Below are 15,519 nucleotides of genomic sequence, written 5' to 3'. Positions count from 1 at the left end.
GAACGGGGCCGCCGCCCCCCCTCCCCCTCTCTTCCGGTCCCGAGACAGACTCCCAAAAATTTTCCAAATACCCCCGATTCTCGAATCGCCGCTCGTTAAATTAATGAGCCGATGAGCCGAACCTAGCTCTGGTCAAGCTCGGCTCATTAATTTAAACGAGCCGATTTCTGATCTCGAACTCGAGAGATAACAAATCGAACCGAACCGGCACTGAGCCGAACTCAAGCCGCTCACGAGCCGGCTTGGTTCGAAGCCACCCCTACTCATTATTGTCCCTATATTCTGAAAATACCTCCCCATGAGAAGTTGTTTTTCTCTCGAAATGTTATCTGGATTCGTATACAAATCAAAATATTACATTAACATTTCTCTATGGTTAATAGGCTTGACAGTAAAATAAATTAGGCACTTACAAGAAATTAGGTTACTGAGGGAAAATATATTGGACATTAGAGTTTCGTACACCGGTAGAGAATATTGCTCCGGAACTTTTTTCTTTCCAATAAAAAAACACAAAGATTGTACTTGGACTTAATTTGCTTCACCGGGAACCTTGCGGCCCACTCTGAATCAGATCCTCAACAATCAGCAGTGACATCTACAGTTGTTTATACTGATCTGTCTTGTTTACTCCAGTCGGAGAGTCACGAGGCGGCCTTTCCATGTCCCAATCTGTTCCACCCAGTTTCTGTCAGCCTTCAATCATCGGAATCCATCCCACGAAATGGTAACGGAACCGCCTTCACTGCCCTGAACTCACCTACATTGTTCAAGTGTTCGTTCTCCAGTCTGTTTCAAGGTCCGTTTCATTAGTATCGGACATCAATTCTAAACTGAGTTTTCAATCCCATTTGTGTTTCCGACATCGTTAATTGTAGTTGTACGTTGAACAATTACCTGTAGAAGTTCCAATGCCCGCGTCGAATTATCTCTAGCGATGCCAAGAAAAAGTCGAGCAATCGATAGTCCATCTTCCCGATGTTTAGGTGCAGTACAGTTTCGACCCAAGCGAGTCTTAGGACGAAATTAAATCCCTGCAATCCATCTATGATTAAACCTTTTTGGTTGAGAGGAGAAAGCCGATTGCAATGATCAAATTGCTTCCAGAAGTAATTACTTACAATTGAAAAGTAGTATATGCTGTTGCGCTTTAGGATAAGGTCATCTCTGAGCCACCGGTTCTTTGATTTTGGGTTTAGAAGGCCCCAGTCCTTGACAAAATCCCAGTATAACTGATACACGGTCGCTCCCGAGGAAGTTGCTATGACCATGCCCAGCCATAGTGGTGAGGGATGCATGGCGTACGTTAACCGAGCCCCAGCAGCAAGCATGGCGGAAACATACTTCCCCAAATTGGCGATATGGTTGATGTCTCCTTCGTCGAACCATCTCCTCGCACACTTCATCAAAACGACCAATTTAGAGTGTCATTGACTCATTTTAGAGCATTTCAGAACACTATAATAGCGAATTTCAATAAGTATCCGAATTTGTTTGCTTTTGTCATTTCAGGGCATTTCAACACTATAATAGTATTCTTCTTTAATTATATCTCAAAGCCTGTTTTCTATGTCTATTGCAATTAATTCTTATGTGAGCTGCCAAAAGCAGGCAAGTGAAGCGCGAGTTTACCTGCATAGCGCGCCAGTAGTAAGGCAGGAAGGAGATGACATAAGCAAGCTCCTTGTATAGCTTGCTAGAAGTGCAGGTGTCGTATTGGTGAGTCTTGAAGCTCCCTGCAAGAAAATAGCAGGTTGTGAACTCCATGTGCCTCAGCAAAGGAATCTGAAAAAAACAAACAAGGAGCCATACCAGGTCAGCAACTGCCTTTCAGATGTTAATGTTGAAGGGCATTTATTAAACCGGCCAAAAACATTTATTAGACAAAAAAAACACTAAAATTAAATATTCATTAGAATGCTCACCTGGCTGGTTAGCTGATCAGCCATGAAGAAATCCACCATCAATACCTGAGATGTTCCACAATTAAAGTCAGCCAGAGTTAGGTTAACCGGATTTTTATATGTTAACAGAAGCCACAACAAAGAAGGGTCTTAGGAAATTGCCTTGTAGAATGGCGAGCAAATGATGTTACGCACAATACGCATGAAGCAATACCGACTCGAGCGGTAAAAAATATTGAAGGGACATATCAGCAATCCTGTGAAGAACTGAAAAAAAAAAAAAAGATTGTTCTTCCAATTACCCTTCACTGAAATGATCGGTGTAATTAAAATAGAGCAAGAAAACAATGTCAGATTCCTTACCAAGAGGAGAATTCCGGGAATGGCATCTACATGACGGGGTGAGAAACCGTTTGACCTTAAGAGAAGGTGGACGACCATGGCTCCGACCACCATGGTCATAAATGAGGTGCATATTAAGAAGACATCCCTGTACTTCAGAGAAGTGCTGGGAGAGAACTCGAAGATGAAGTTGTAGTTTATTCTGGTGCTCTTCCACATGAACAGGTTGCACCCGTACAAAAATATGTGTAGACTGAGCAGAGCAAACATGCTGCACATTACAAAGGCATCCTTTAAGCTTCTTGTTACTCACCCGACGAAATAAGTCTCTTGGTGTTTAGCAGATGACCATAGAGAACAAAATATTTACAAAGCTAACGTATTTGTTAGTGAAAGAAACAGAAATTACTTTTTATACCTTTTGTAAGAAAAAGACAGAAATCAAATGTTGGGAAGCAAATAAATTAGTTATTAGTAATTAGTGTGGGACATTTTAACAGATTTTGTTCAGTTTCTCGGTAATTATCTTATGCTACCAAACGCGTTACACAATGGAGTTGTCAAACTTAGTTTATGACTTGACTCATTGGAGACCATTTGACACGAATCCGTAAGAACCCTTTAGTAGGAGACATTTGGCCGGTGCTCTCTTTATACGAGTTGCCGGCATTGTAATTGGATCTTTCAGACATACTTGCAATCAGTTTTGGTGCTTGAAATATTCCCATCAAACTTCATGCTGTAAATTAGTGGACACAGAATCTTGGTTGAAAAAAAAAACAGGATATAGTTAGTTATTCACTACTACTTCACCTCTGTCCCCCATTTCCCTACTACGCAGGATATGATGAGAAAGGCAACATTTGAGCCAGCTCACCCTTTTCACACGCAAATGGAGTTTGGAATGTGGATTGGATGTCACATCCACCTCCACTTTTAATCGAATAGAAGGGCATCTGTGCCACAGTATGTTTAGGGTATATATCATAATATTTAGGGTTGTTTATGTATTACTAAATTCTAGCAAGACAAAAAGAAAAAGCTGGAAAACTAAATCTGCTATCTACTGAATGTCTAGAAGAGTGTAAATAAAGGGAAGAATGTGAGGTATGAGGTAGGGCCATTCTACCTGAAAATGGGGTAAACGGTTTCCACATAACCTGCTTCTGTTGTAGCAGAGAACATGCCAGACAAATGAGCCAAGATGGCGTATATGCTGAATAACGTTACAAAGCAACCGGTGAACAGACCTGCAACAGAAAAACCATCGAGAAAGAGAACAGTGCGAGACGTGAGAAAGAATACTCTTTTCACTTTTTTTCTTTTCGGGTAGAAAATAACTCTATCACTTCATCTACTTCATAGAAGAAAAATGAAAAGTTGAACCGGAAAGAATTGTAGCTAGTCAGTAAATATTAAATAGTAGTAAATCGACGTTTTTTAGTTTTCTTTTACAGAATCCATGATTCAAGGAAAAAATATGTAAATTTTTTGGAGTTTCCGAGTGTGTATATTGTTTAATAATCATTTACAGGGAGCCAGAGCAGAATAAAAAAGCTCATGCGCCCACCATCTATGTCACCCGCAGACACTGGTATAGTTGTTTCAATGCCGAAATCAGCTCCAAGCAAACCCGTTCTCGGTGTTTGTGTTTACAATTGAAAAACGAAACGGCCATGAAATGATATGTGTGCTTCTGCGTGTAAAAGGAGAGGTCCAGAGCGTGTGTGGGAGACGAAGAAAAAAAAAAAAACAAGAGGAAGACGTGCTTGGAATTTTGTTCTAGTTTTGTTTTTTCTCTGGAACTTCAGATAGTCTACGTACCTACTAAAAAGGTGATCATGTGAGATTCTTTGTGCTGCTGTGGTCTGAGATACTTCATCGCTTTTTTCCTGTCATTGTTGGCGAAATGCTTTGTGAAGATGGATTCCACCTCGTCCGCAAGTCTAACCACCTGAAACAGAATCCATTTAAATTAATCGATAAACGAAACCACCTGGACTCCGACGGAGATGGGCAAGTGCTCCAAGGTAATTTGTTATGGAAAGCTACCGCTTCAAGAGAAACGAAAATCAACACGAGTATGTCCTATCTGAATTTCTCACTTCACATTGTGCATGGTACATATCTTTTCCGCCAACCATTTGGCATAACTAGGCGATGCAGCATGATCACTTTCTATTTCAACCATGCGTGTTTGCAGTGTACCAAGAGATCCTCTCTATCACGATGCAGAAGAGAAACCTTCTTGTACTACAAAGATTGTCATCTTTTCATGTGCTATAAAGATTGTGCTTGTACCTCTGTTCTAAATATACCAATCTGGACATGAGTCGGTAATTAGCTATAGCCTCCAGGCTTTGGACAGTAACATTCAGATGCCTGTTAGTGTTACCCAGCTTCTACGCGTAAGTGGACGAATTATGGCTGAAATTGTAATTGAAATAGTTGCCCGAGGTGCTTAAGCTTCCCTTGTTAGGGTATTCCACTCATTAAATGCATACTTATCCTTGCTATAAACAGCTGAAACCAAAAAAGAACCTGAAGTGAAGAGAATTCCAATTTCCATATGTGCACTGAAGCTTTCCTCTGAATTTGATAAATTAAATGCTTCACGTTACTAAGTTAAGGTAGCGTAGTGGACGAATCTTTGGGACTAGTGGATACTGGGTAGGCATCAGTCTGCAAATTCGTTTGCCTCAGTACGAATAAAAAACTCGAGAGACAAGAAAACAAACGGTGGACCCCAGAAGAAGAAGAAGAAGAAGCCTTTCGAAAGGCATGGCTTCTTCTTCTCTTCAGGTGGATCCGAGCACCTGAGTGCGCGCGCATCTATGCGTTGTGTACGGTGCCGCTGAAAAAGTAAAGTGAGAGCAGCCACTAAAATGAGAGCATGAACAGAACATTATGGTTCTCCAGTACCGTACCTTATCGGAGCTGATGAAATGCGATCTCTTCACCACTTTCAGATACGTCCCCGATGCTTGCTGGTTAGCTACCTGCACATGCCGGACCGCATCTCAAAATTCAAATCCAAACTTCATTATTTCATTGGAAAATATCTAATATGTTGCTTTCTGTGGCTTTCTTTTACAGCTCTTCTGTTGGTATGGTTGAACTAACAAGAGACCAAAACGAAGACAGATAACTGAATTTCAGTCTAAACATGTGAAATCCCCATTCGTCAAAATGAACAAAGCAGAAGTTGGGCAAAGGGAGTTCTCAATTTCCTAGCCATGCCAGTCTCAAGCCAAGCAAGCATTTCGTAGTAAAAATTAGTATACATACACGATCTAATTAAGCCAAAATGCATTTTAATTTATCATTCTAACATACCATTATTAAGTAATTAATTTAGTTTTCTTCATCAGATGGCAACGTGATTGGTGGACTCGTATACAAATTTCCAAAGCATCTTTAAAAATTAAAGCAATACAGTCTATAAAGGAGAGATTAGATGGTTCCCTTTGGGCAAGAAAAGCAACTAAAAAATCACCTTGTCGAACTTCTTTAGGATCTTCGTGAAGGCCACCATATTCAAGGAGCTGCAGGTAATTACCGCCCGCCATTAGAATAAGAAGCATTTCAGGGGACGAGTAGCTCTAAAAAGCAGAAATTATGAAGCAGTTTCTTGAAACTAGAATTCTCCCTTCTCTCTTAATGCTCGTAACCCGTTAAAACCAGTATATACAACATGTAATGTAACTCTCGCGTCTCTTACCTGTAAGTTTTTAACAAGCCGAGACCCCGATAAAGCTCTACAAAAGCACCTTTAATCATCTTTTCGGCGCACTGGATTTTTTTCCGATTAATAAAGTCACCTCGGATTTCTTTCTTGGGATTGTTAACGAGATCTTCCCAGAGCATCGCGGTGACTGCTGTGATTGTCCGAGTCGGTGTCGTCGCCGGGATGTCAATCCTCATCCCCACTTTCTGATTTCCTTTCTTCGTTTTATGCCGACCTGACCCGATTACATTCAGCCCATTCCTTTCAAGAGCAGCGATGACGTCGTCAACCGCCGAGCCCTCGGATTGCGGCTCCTCTGACTCCGCTGGGCTCTCTGCAACAACAACACAGGTTCGCCGCTTCAGTAAATTTTCACCTCCCGATTCCCAGCAATACATAAAGAGTAACAAAAGTCCTCGAATAGTAATTTAAACAGTGTCCATTGAAATACAGGAGAAGTGCGCCGCCCCGTCTTTTTGTCATGAGCAGATGATTTCTGGGACGATGAATGTGTTATTATCGTTTGTCTTCGTAATTAAATAATAAAATTGAAGCCAACGTTCGTAAAATCTGGGGTAGTCTATTTGTACTGGCACGTTTGGGACTTTAATTTAACGAGCTGTATCACACCTGTTTCATGTTCCACGCTAAAAGACCATTTTCCAACTCTGTAGAGTGTAGTGAAAGGCCACCACTAATATGGGCAATATGCCGAAATAATGCTTGAAAATCGAAAGGAACAAGGAGCACAGAAGCAACGACAGGAAAAAGGTTTTACGTGCTCGACAAGGACCTACGGTCGACGGCGGCAAGGAGAAAACCTACCAGAATACTCAGAACCTCTCACAGACGAGGAGTTGGATCGTGGAAGAGAGCCTAGGTCCGATCTTGACGGGAAACTTTTCCGGCGTCGGTCATGGAGGACTTGCTTGAGGTCAAGCAGGATCTGGAGCTGCTTATTTAAAATTTCTCCTCTTTCTAGAAATTCTCTCTCTTTAGTTTTGTAAAATTGATCGACTTTATTCAGCTCCTCGTCCAAGCTCTGGAAAAACTCTTTGATCTGTTACAGTCACAAACAAATACCATAAATAACACCGGAAAATCAACTAAATGAGCCAAAAAAATTATAAAAAAAAAAAAAAAAAAAAAAAGATACAGAGAAAGGAATTTAAGGAACACTCTTTGACAGTCTTACCTCGCCTCTTTCAGAATATAACTGATCAAGATCGGTTTCGTATAGAGCTTCCTCGTCTCCTCCATGCCCCCGCACCTGATTCAAAAACGTGATACGATCAATATCTCGTACTATGTCAGGCGATAAAATCAGAGATTAGTCAATTAGTTAGAAACTCGATCGGGCAGACAAAAATAAATCACGAGGTTGTCGTGAATAGAAGTTTGAGCTGTTTCGGCTTGGGCGTGGGAATTAAGAACAAAAATGTCTTCCTTCGGAAACAAATGACGAGGCATCCTCTTACGGAACTGACGTTCGAATTCACGGCAATGAACATCAATTTCATTCAATCAAGCACAGGTTCTGAAACCCAAAACTATAACCTATTGGACTCACTTTATTCGCGACATTGGAAACCTGCAAGAATGCGAAAACATTAAACAGCCGGTCTTTGGTTGCTCCGAGGCAGAAGCGACTTCCCGGGAAATGAGATACTTTCGGGCGAAGCGATCCGCAAATTGGCTTTCTATATAGTAACTAATCTCTTCCGCTGTCTAACACCGACAAAGCAAACCAAAAAGAAAGTAAACAGGGGAAAGAGGATCTGAAAAGGCTCAACAGTTTAAACTCGGGAAACGTTTTTTATTGTTTATGAATCATGGCTAACGCTGTCGCTTCTTGTTTAGCAGTACTGGTACCTGAATAATTTCTCGTTTCTCCCCCCCGCCCGTAACTACGGAGGAGATCTTCCGTCCGATATTGCTAACGCGATCAAGAAAAGAAATGCGGAAATCGACTCTGTCATCGAGTTGCGGAGCTCTTTGGCTGAGTTTGATCTTCTTAATGTTTTTCTTCAATTGCCAGTAATTGACGAACGCTTCTTTCCACTCAGGAATCAGCTGAGCTTGAAGCTCTTTGGAGAACTTCACCATTTCTATAATGTTTCTCGCCGGAAACAGGACAATGTAATTACCGGCTGATAGGAGACACCCGTAAGAAGAGACGACGAGAGAAGAGCATGGGAGCAGAAGAACGTGAATGTCTAGCAGAGCTTCATCTTATATAGAACAGGAACATGCGAGGGAGAGGGCTTTTTTATTTCTTGTCTGATAATTATTAAGCTTTCAATTCATAATCATTTTCTGAGCCCACAGATTTCAACCGTTAACAGAGAGGAGGCAGAGGGAGCCTGAGAGCACCATATTCAGATCTTCTGGAAGTTTGAAATGACGGTAATATCCCTATGCGGCGAGTCTGTCTAATCTCCGGCCCACCCAACCCAACCCGATCACGTCGTACAAACTACAAATCACCCGTACATTTCGTGCTCCCGGAGTCGGACTTTCACCTGTCGGGCGGACTTTGAGATTCTGGGAAGAACCAATTGTGTCCTAGAAGTATTAAATTAGGTGTGTTTTCTGCATCCTGTGTAGTACTGCCATGTAAATTCTTATTTACCTCTGACCAACATCAAATGTTATTGCTTATTAATTAAATAAATATTATTGATGAAGGTGTTTGACCCATTATTAGGTAGCTTGGGTGTTCTCAATGAACGGGACTTTGGATATGCTAAGACAATTTTTTGGAAATTCATGAAATTTGACTGTCATGACTAGAGGTATGCATCTTGGGCTTCCATTTTTTAGTTTTATGAATTTTATACTTGCTTTAAAAATTTTGGTTTTCCATTATATATTAATATACTTCATTGCAAAGTCTTGTTTACGGTTCAATAAACTCGAGTTTGAACTCATTTACCATTTTTTTAGGTTGAACTCGAGTTCAATTTAAAATTCGAGCTTAATGGTGTTGAAGGTGAAGCCAAAATCCAACAAGGGTTCGAGTTTGACGACCCACTTAAACGAGTTGCGAGCCCATACGAGATATAAAAAATCGATTTAAGCGGGTCCGATCAATGATGAGGTTACGTACAGTCGCCACATGCACGGGATTGGGAGAGGGGAACGTTGTAGCAACGTCTCGGTCATGACGTGGCCGCTCATAAACTCGGAGCCATTGCGCCACGTGGATCTTTCGTGGCGCCAGCGGATGCCCCCTGTTTTAGCACGCCACCCTCTGGGGAAGCGGCGACGCAAAGTCCCCTCAGCCACGAGAGAATTTCAGGCGGGAAAGAATCATATAAACTCCTTTTTTCTAATTAATGGATCTCTATCCTTCTGATTTATATATAGTTAGTTGTAAGAAACTTGGATTCGTCTTTCAAGAATTAATTAGCCGAAAAGTGATGACTGTGTTCTCTATGAAACATTATCAAATAGGTGATCTTCAACAGGAAAAAGGTTAAGCCGGAGACGGTATCTTCTTCGATCTTCATTTTGGCTGCCATCGACATCCGATTCAACCTCCATTGCTTTCAGACTTTACAGGGCTTCTTAAATAACCCCTTTGCTCGAGCTAGTAAATGGGGAAAGAGGGGGATGATTCGTTAAGACCAGTTTTGGGATGGAATGAGATCTGAGAATGTCAATCGACCCTCCTTTCCGAAGCGAAATCTGGAGAATCTAATCGCACGAACTTGGGAGCACTCACTGTACGATAATAAAAATATAAAACACAGAATCTTAGATGGCCTAGTTGGTGTTTTGATAGTGTTTGAGAGAAGATGAATTGTCTTTTTAGGTTGGACTTAGGTTTTTTTATCCTTGGGTTTGTCTTTCAACTATTTTTATCTCACCAAAAGAGAAAGAGCTCGTTTCAACGTTTTGAGTCCGCCCCAGATTCGATCGAGCCAGTGAAACTCATCTAATGCTTTTGTTTTCCCACTTATAAAACTAAAAAAGGCATCTGGATTCATTTTTTTAAAACAACCATCCATTTTTCTGCTTTACAAGAAGACTGAGAATGGACGGAACCACGGCGCAATCTTCTGTAAAACATGCTAGATTGCAGACTAGACGATACATAAATGTGAAGAAAAGGAAAAAAAAGTGTTTGATAAATGACATAAAAGTTAGTGGTTCTTACCTTGTGCTATATGCACTCTTTCACAATTTATTAAAACTTGAGTGGGAATCCTTTTCTTGCAAAAGGTTCATGCATTTCCTCCTGTTGAAAGGAATGGAACGCATTAATCATGTAAAAAAAGGGTAAGTGGGTAAGAAATGTCCGTCATCAGCTCGATCACTGCCCACGTCTTTAACAACTACAACTTGCATCCTCCCACTCATAAATACAGCTTGTGAAAGCCTTCTTCCACTAAGTAAATGTCTCCTCAAAGAAGATCCATCGAAAAGAAGTTAAACGGGAGTCTGGAGAGTTTCTGCTTAAAACAGTTCTTCCACTCTGTAAAGATGTCTCCTCAAAGAAGTTAAACGGGAGTCTGGAGAGTTTCTGCTTAAAAGAGTTCTTCCACTCTGTAAATATGTCTCCTCAAAGAAGATGTATTGAAAAGAAGTTAAACGAGGGTCTCTAATCTAACTTTTTTATATTTTTTTATTATGGGTCTCTCTCTTCCTCTCTCTTCTTCCTTTTTACCATCTGGAAGTCACTCACTCGGGAAATGGGAGATCCACGCTCTGAAAAGCAATATAGAGATCTGCAATGGGGGAAAGAATATAGAGAAGAGCTCCAAATAGGACGGTAGAGGATCAGTCACGAGTAAGAGTATCTTCAACTGTGGTTTAGTAGCTTTATACAGTAAGGGAAACCAAACAAAGAGGATTAGTGGGATTTGCTGATGTTAGAAGATGGGTGCTGGCTCCCCACTAGAGAAAACCCTAGAAAAAGCTATTTCTCAAATGGGAACCCTTTTGGCCTGAACAAGACAAATTAGGTTCTGTTGATATAGAAATCCAGCCAAAGTACAGAACTAATGTTGCTCTTACACGAATGTCCACTTCTCCCATATTTGAAACCTTTTTTTTTTTTTTTTCCTTTTTATTTAGAAAAGCTGTACGTTTATCTGGTCACCTTCCCACTACCCCATGAGTTATTTTCATCAAAAGCCAGTGTGCATCTTCATGTTGGACCTCAATCAATCTGGTTTGCTATTTTAATCCACACAAATTCTCAAAAATTAACTGATATCTTGCTTGTTACTCTATATATGGAGCTACTTCACTGTATTTCATGCTTAATGCATAGTGTTCACCACCATAGAATCACAAGTGAGAATCGGTATATGGTGGGTGGGACCTTATCTTTCCAGGGAAGTGATGGTCCCAATCAAGTAGGCTCCCCGGACGTGGCGAAATCCCATTGGGACAAGTGGTGATCAGCTGGACCAAGTATTCGAAAGTAGAGAGAGGGACCTTAGAATGGAGAGCAGGAAGCCTTTTTCTTCTTGCCTATTCATTCTGATTCTTGTGGTTATAGTTGTAGACACACTGAGTAGTCTATTGCCAGACATGACAAATTTCTATCACCAAATCCGCTTTCTCCCAGTGAGGAAACAGTTTAAGCTAGCCTCCATGTATTCCTCTTACAGTAAGAGTGGGTTTGTTGGAATAGCATTTGTGCTACAGAGGAGACAAATTTGAATTTGTAAACTCCATTATTAATCTCTCGTTGATTAATCTAAACTCAAACCAGTCATGTTCACGTATTCCTTATCCTAATTATGCCCACCTTTCCTCTTAAGAGACGATGAATCTCTCTCGAATCCTCATTCCTGTTTGTTTAAATTAAACAAGTGTTTTAACATGTTAATCTCATACGACTGCTGACTAATCAAAATACCATCACCTCTTTGATTCCTCTATTGCTTATCCAAGTCACTAATTCATGTGAGTGATGATTGTATTTGACTTAATTTATGGAGTAAAGAAGCATGAGATAACCACTATATCCATTAAGACCATTTTAAATTGCTGTATCTCCACATGAATCTTCTCTCGAAAGTGGAAGCTGATGCATCTTGCTGCTGTAAAACTCATGGTATCAACATAAGCAATGAATTATAAAACTCATCATCCTTTCATGCATTATAAATAGCCTGTATATCCATTAAGAGCTAATGAATAACTTGAGATAATTAATTAAGTATTTACTTAAAAATAGAGAATCCATGCATCACACCTGCTATTTCCCTCCTTGTCTCCATTGATTAAGAAATGGCAACCCATAATGCGTGCATTATCTATTTTAATGCACAAAAAAGTTGGTCGGTCTTTTGGAACCCCTAGACAAGAAAATGAGAATTTAACCGTTATTATTCTAAAAAATAGTTAATGAAAATGAGATAATAATGATCAAATTCTTTTTTTCACTAACTATCTTTTGGAATAATAATGATCAAATTCTTATTTTCTTTTTTTTCTAAGGGTTCCAAACAGACCATAAATGTTGTAAGCAAAATTCAGATCTTCATGAAATGGTTAGTGGAAGAAGAGGAGATAGGTGAGAGGGTCCCATAAGCTGATCCTGGTGACATCATCAGAGGGAAAAATTGGAATAATTGTTTGGGGATTAGACTTTTAGTCAATGTGATGAAAACCACTGGAGGCCAATCAAATGGCTTAAATTAGCCTCATGTCATCGTGACCCACTTGAGTTAGCTAAAGTTTTTAGACTCTAAACAGCACTTTAAGCACAATATTATTAGTGGACAAGAGTCGACAGAATTGCGACAAAATTTAAAGCCCATCCACTTAGGTTTGGCCAATTAGAACGACTTTTAACTCAATGATTGCCGTCGTGATTTTCCCTTCGATAATGGCAGGACATGTCACATTTACGTTAAGCAAATCATTTAATCGGATCAGACAAAGAGGTGTTTCTTTACGCTTAGTGGGAAGAAAGTACTCCCCACCAAGCTTGCATTAGCGCCATGAGATATCATCTTTGACTCTCTTGAGAAGCATTGAAGGGGTAGTCTCTAGGGGTGGTCTCTTCTTTTTCTACTCAACAAGGGCATCGTTACGGAAAATCCTGCAAAAAGACGAGTCTAATCAGCCTCTTCATATTCGATTCATTAATGTCTTTACTTCTGCTTGCGAACGAAGGTGTCTCGAGTATTCTTTCCCTTCTTTCAAACGAAGGGCCTGAACCAGAAGACAACACAGGCATAGCAATGGTTGCCGAGTTGAAACGGAACTACAGAAGAGGACCGTGCAAGCATCTTTCACAGAATGTGATAAGACCATCAGAAAGGTGAGGATCCTCTTCAACGGTAATGACTGTCTACACGGAGCATTTCATCAACTACATGAAGTGCACCAGTTGAAGACGTAATAACATTACTCTGACTCGAAAAAGACCCTCAACAGTCTTCATTGATGGGATACAGAATGCTACTTCCTTACATTTCGTTCCCATTTCTTAGAAGAGAAAGAGAAGAGCACAGTGTGATCCACTCAAATTTGGATGACATCAGAAGAACCCACTCAAAAAAGGATTGCACAAGAAAACCCATGTAACCCCTTCATCTTCTATCTGCTAATCTTGCACTCCAAACACATACCAAGATTAATAAATTGAAAGCTTGGGAAGCTGGACCCTTGAAGATCCTCAAAGGCTAACCCAAAGCCTGGGAAAGAGAATGAGAACTCCCCAGAGTGTCTTATAAGTAGTGCTAAAGCCATCATAGCTGTTGTCATGAATGTATGTTCTTCTTCTTAGATGAAGGGCTGGAAGCCACAGTTTTCAGTGGAGTGCATGTTGAAATGCAGTATCAACATAAAACTAATAATAAAGAAAAAGGTATACTGACCCGTCTATGGTATCTTAGTGGGAACTTTATTAACCATAGATGTGGACATAACCTTTCTTCAGTGGGTAGGATAATAGCTCTGACTCTTTTGTTTTTTTTTTCCTTTTTGGCCATGGTGGGTCTGTGGTAACACAACCTCACAACCATTCTTTCCCTCAATACTCCACAAGCATTCATTACGTAACACCAGTTTAGAGCACTGAAAGAGAATTAAAGCTAATACTTTCTTGGTGGGTCATTCACCTCTGTTTCTCCCCAGAATTTTCTTCTGCATTGGTTACAAATTGTTCATCTTTACTGTAGCCAAGAGCTAATTCACAAGTAAATGAATCTTCATGGAGCTCAAAAACAGAGCATGGGCAGCTGTGTAGACATGAAAGCTGGTTCCAAGATTCGAATCTTAATATTACCAAATATAGATTGCGTGATGCAGCTCATGAAGCCAAAAAAGATTCAGGCTTTGTTCAGTCAGAAGGAATGTATCAAATATTCATCAATGGGCATATGAGCCAAATTTGGACAAAGTGATTGTTTTCTAAAGATCATGTTCCATACCAACACATTTAAAGTACAGAGGTTCAGTCCCAGAGGCCAGGATAGCAGTCAAGCTTTTGTCCCCGGTTGCCAGCAATACAATCAGGGGTGAGACAAGTCTCAATCACCTTTCTTCTTTTCTCTTTGCTCTGGATCCAACAAAAACTCCAACAGTCGACCATGAAGAAAACTTCTAACCCCTTGTTTTGAGGACACTAATGTGAGTTTCGCTTTTCTTTAAAAGAACTCTTTTTTAGCAACTTTCTAGTTTATGTTAAAGAAGCATCATAACAATTATGTTTCATAATCGAGCCTTCTCTCTTCAAACAAACTCTGCTTACTTGAGTTGCCAAGAATTGGCAGCAACCCAACTCTACACAACTAGCCCTCTGGAGAACTTCCTGTGCCTTAGCTTGCTTTTTTATTTTATCTGCTCGGTTTTGTTTATGTTGAATGGACATCTAATGCACTCATTCACTTGCGATTGGTTTGTCTACTGTTCCGGTTTCGTTTTGCTGTTGCTGCTCTATTGCAACAATGCGGGCCTTATATTGCTATACACTAACCTGGTGTAATATGAGATCCAACACCAGCACTTGTAATCTTTGTCCTGGAATTCTCTGTCTTGTTCCTAGAAATTACTCAGTTCAGTCTCTCATTTGGTTCCAGAAACTTATATAATTTCCTAGTATCTCAGAGGGTGTCATGCCAAGCTCATGTTTTTCCTTTGGTTCCAAGTTACTTCCTCTAACAAAATTTCAGAAGCCATGAAAGAAATCTAATCTGTAAAGACTGGTCATTCTCTTTGGTCAGCAAACTTGAATCATGATATTTATATCACTTCTGTTGTTTATTTTGTCTACCTTTCATCCCCCCTTAACTTTTTTATTTTGTTTTTTTTTTCTCCTACCATCTCGTTTTATTGTAAACTCTCTCATAATTTTTAAGACCAATCCCTTGTTGGTTCTCTCGGGTTGGTTATCTTTTTTGCTACATATGGGTGGTTGTTAGTTAATTGTGACTAATATTACTACTACTGCTGCTGTCAACCTTTGAGTAATAGACATTACCCTGCTTACTATCGCTATATTGTGTTTGAAATCCATTGTATTGGTTTTGATTCCTCTTATTTAAATATCACCCATATTTTCTATCATTTACCTTT

The 15,519-nt window shown here is 40.1% G+C and overlaps 1 protein-coding gene across 1 annotated transcript; it reads right to left on the bottom strand.

Moving 5' to 3' along the window:
- Window positions 1-376: 376 nt before the first annotated feature.
- Window positions 377-8,151, bottom strand: LOC137959601 (phosphate transporter PHO1-like). Its single transcript, XM_068806961.1, has 15 exons — window positions 7,846-8,151; window positions 7,169-7,243; window positions 6,799-7,033; window positions 5,968-6,307; window positions 5,743-5,791; window positions 5,174-5,245; window positions 4,071-4,200; window positions 3,376-3,496; window positions 2,268-2,517; window positions 2,067-2,171; window positions 1,926-1,970; window positions 1,633-1,785; window positions 1,122-1,400; window positions 898-1,034; window positions 377-789 (listed from the first exon to the last, which is right to left on the bottom strand). The coding sequence occupies exons 1-15, from the start codon at window positions 8,077-8,079 to the stop codon at window positions 699-701; spliced, it is 2,316 nt and encodes a 771-aa protein (XP_068663062.1). The 5' UTR covers window positions 8,080-8,151; the 3' UTR covers window positions 377-698.
- Between the last annotated feature and the right edge of the window lie 7,368 nt (window positions 8,152-15,519).

Source organism: Aristolochia californica, unplaced genomic scaffold, assembly GCF_029961685.1.
Source record: "Aristolochia californica isolate CCGP_79_NKW_82.1479 unplaced genomic scaffold, dmAriCali1.0.hap1 SCAF_1, whole genome shotgun sequence".
In the NCBI taxonomy this organism is placed as follows: domain Eukaryota; kingdom Viridiplantae; phylum Streptophyta; class Magnoliopsida; order Piperales; family Aristolochiaceae; genus Aristolochia; species Aristolochia californica.
Note: the sequence above shows the minus strand (reverse complement) of the source record. Positions and strands in the feature narration are given on the sequence as shown.

Bases quoted from the DNA above. Each gene is read 5' to 3' on its own strand.
- LOC137959601 (XM_068806961.1), bottom strand. From the start codon at position 8,079: ATGGTGAAGTTCTCCAAAGAGCTTCAAGCTCAGCTGATTCCTGAGTGG. The intron at 1,971-2,066 runs GCAATTTCCTAA...GGAACATCTCAG, and splicing joins TTTGCTCGCCATTCTACAAG to GTATTGATGGTGGATTTCTT. The intron at 1,401-1,632 runs GTAAACTCGCGC...GTTTTGATGAAG, and splicing joins ACTACTGGCGCGCTATGCAG to TGTGCGAGGAGATGGTTCGA.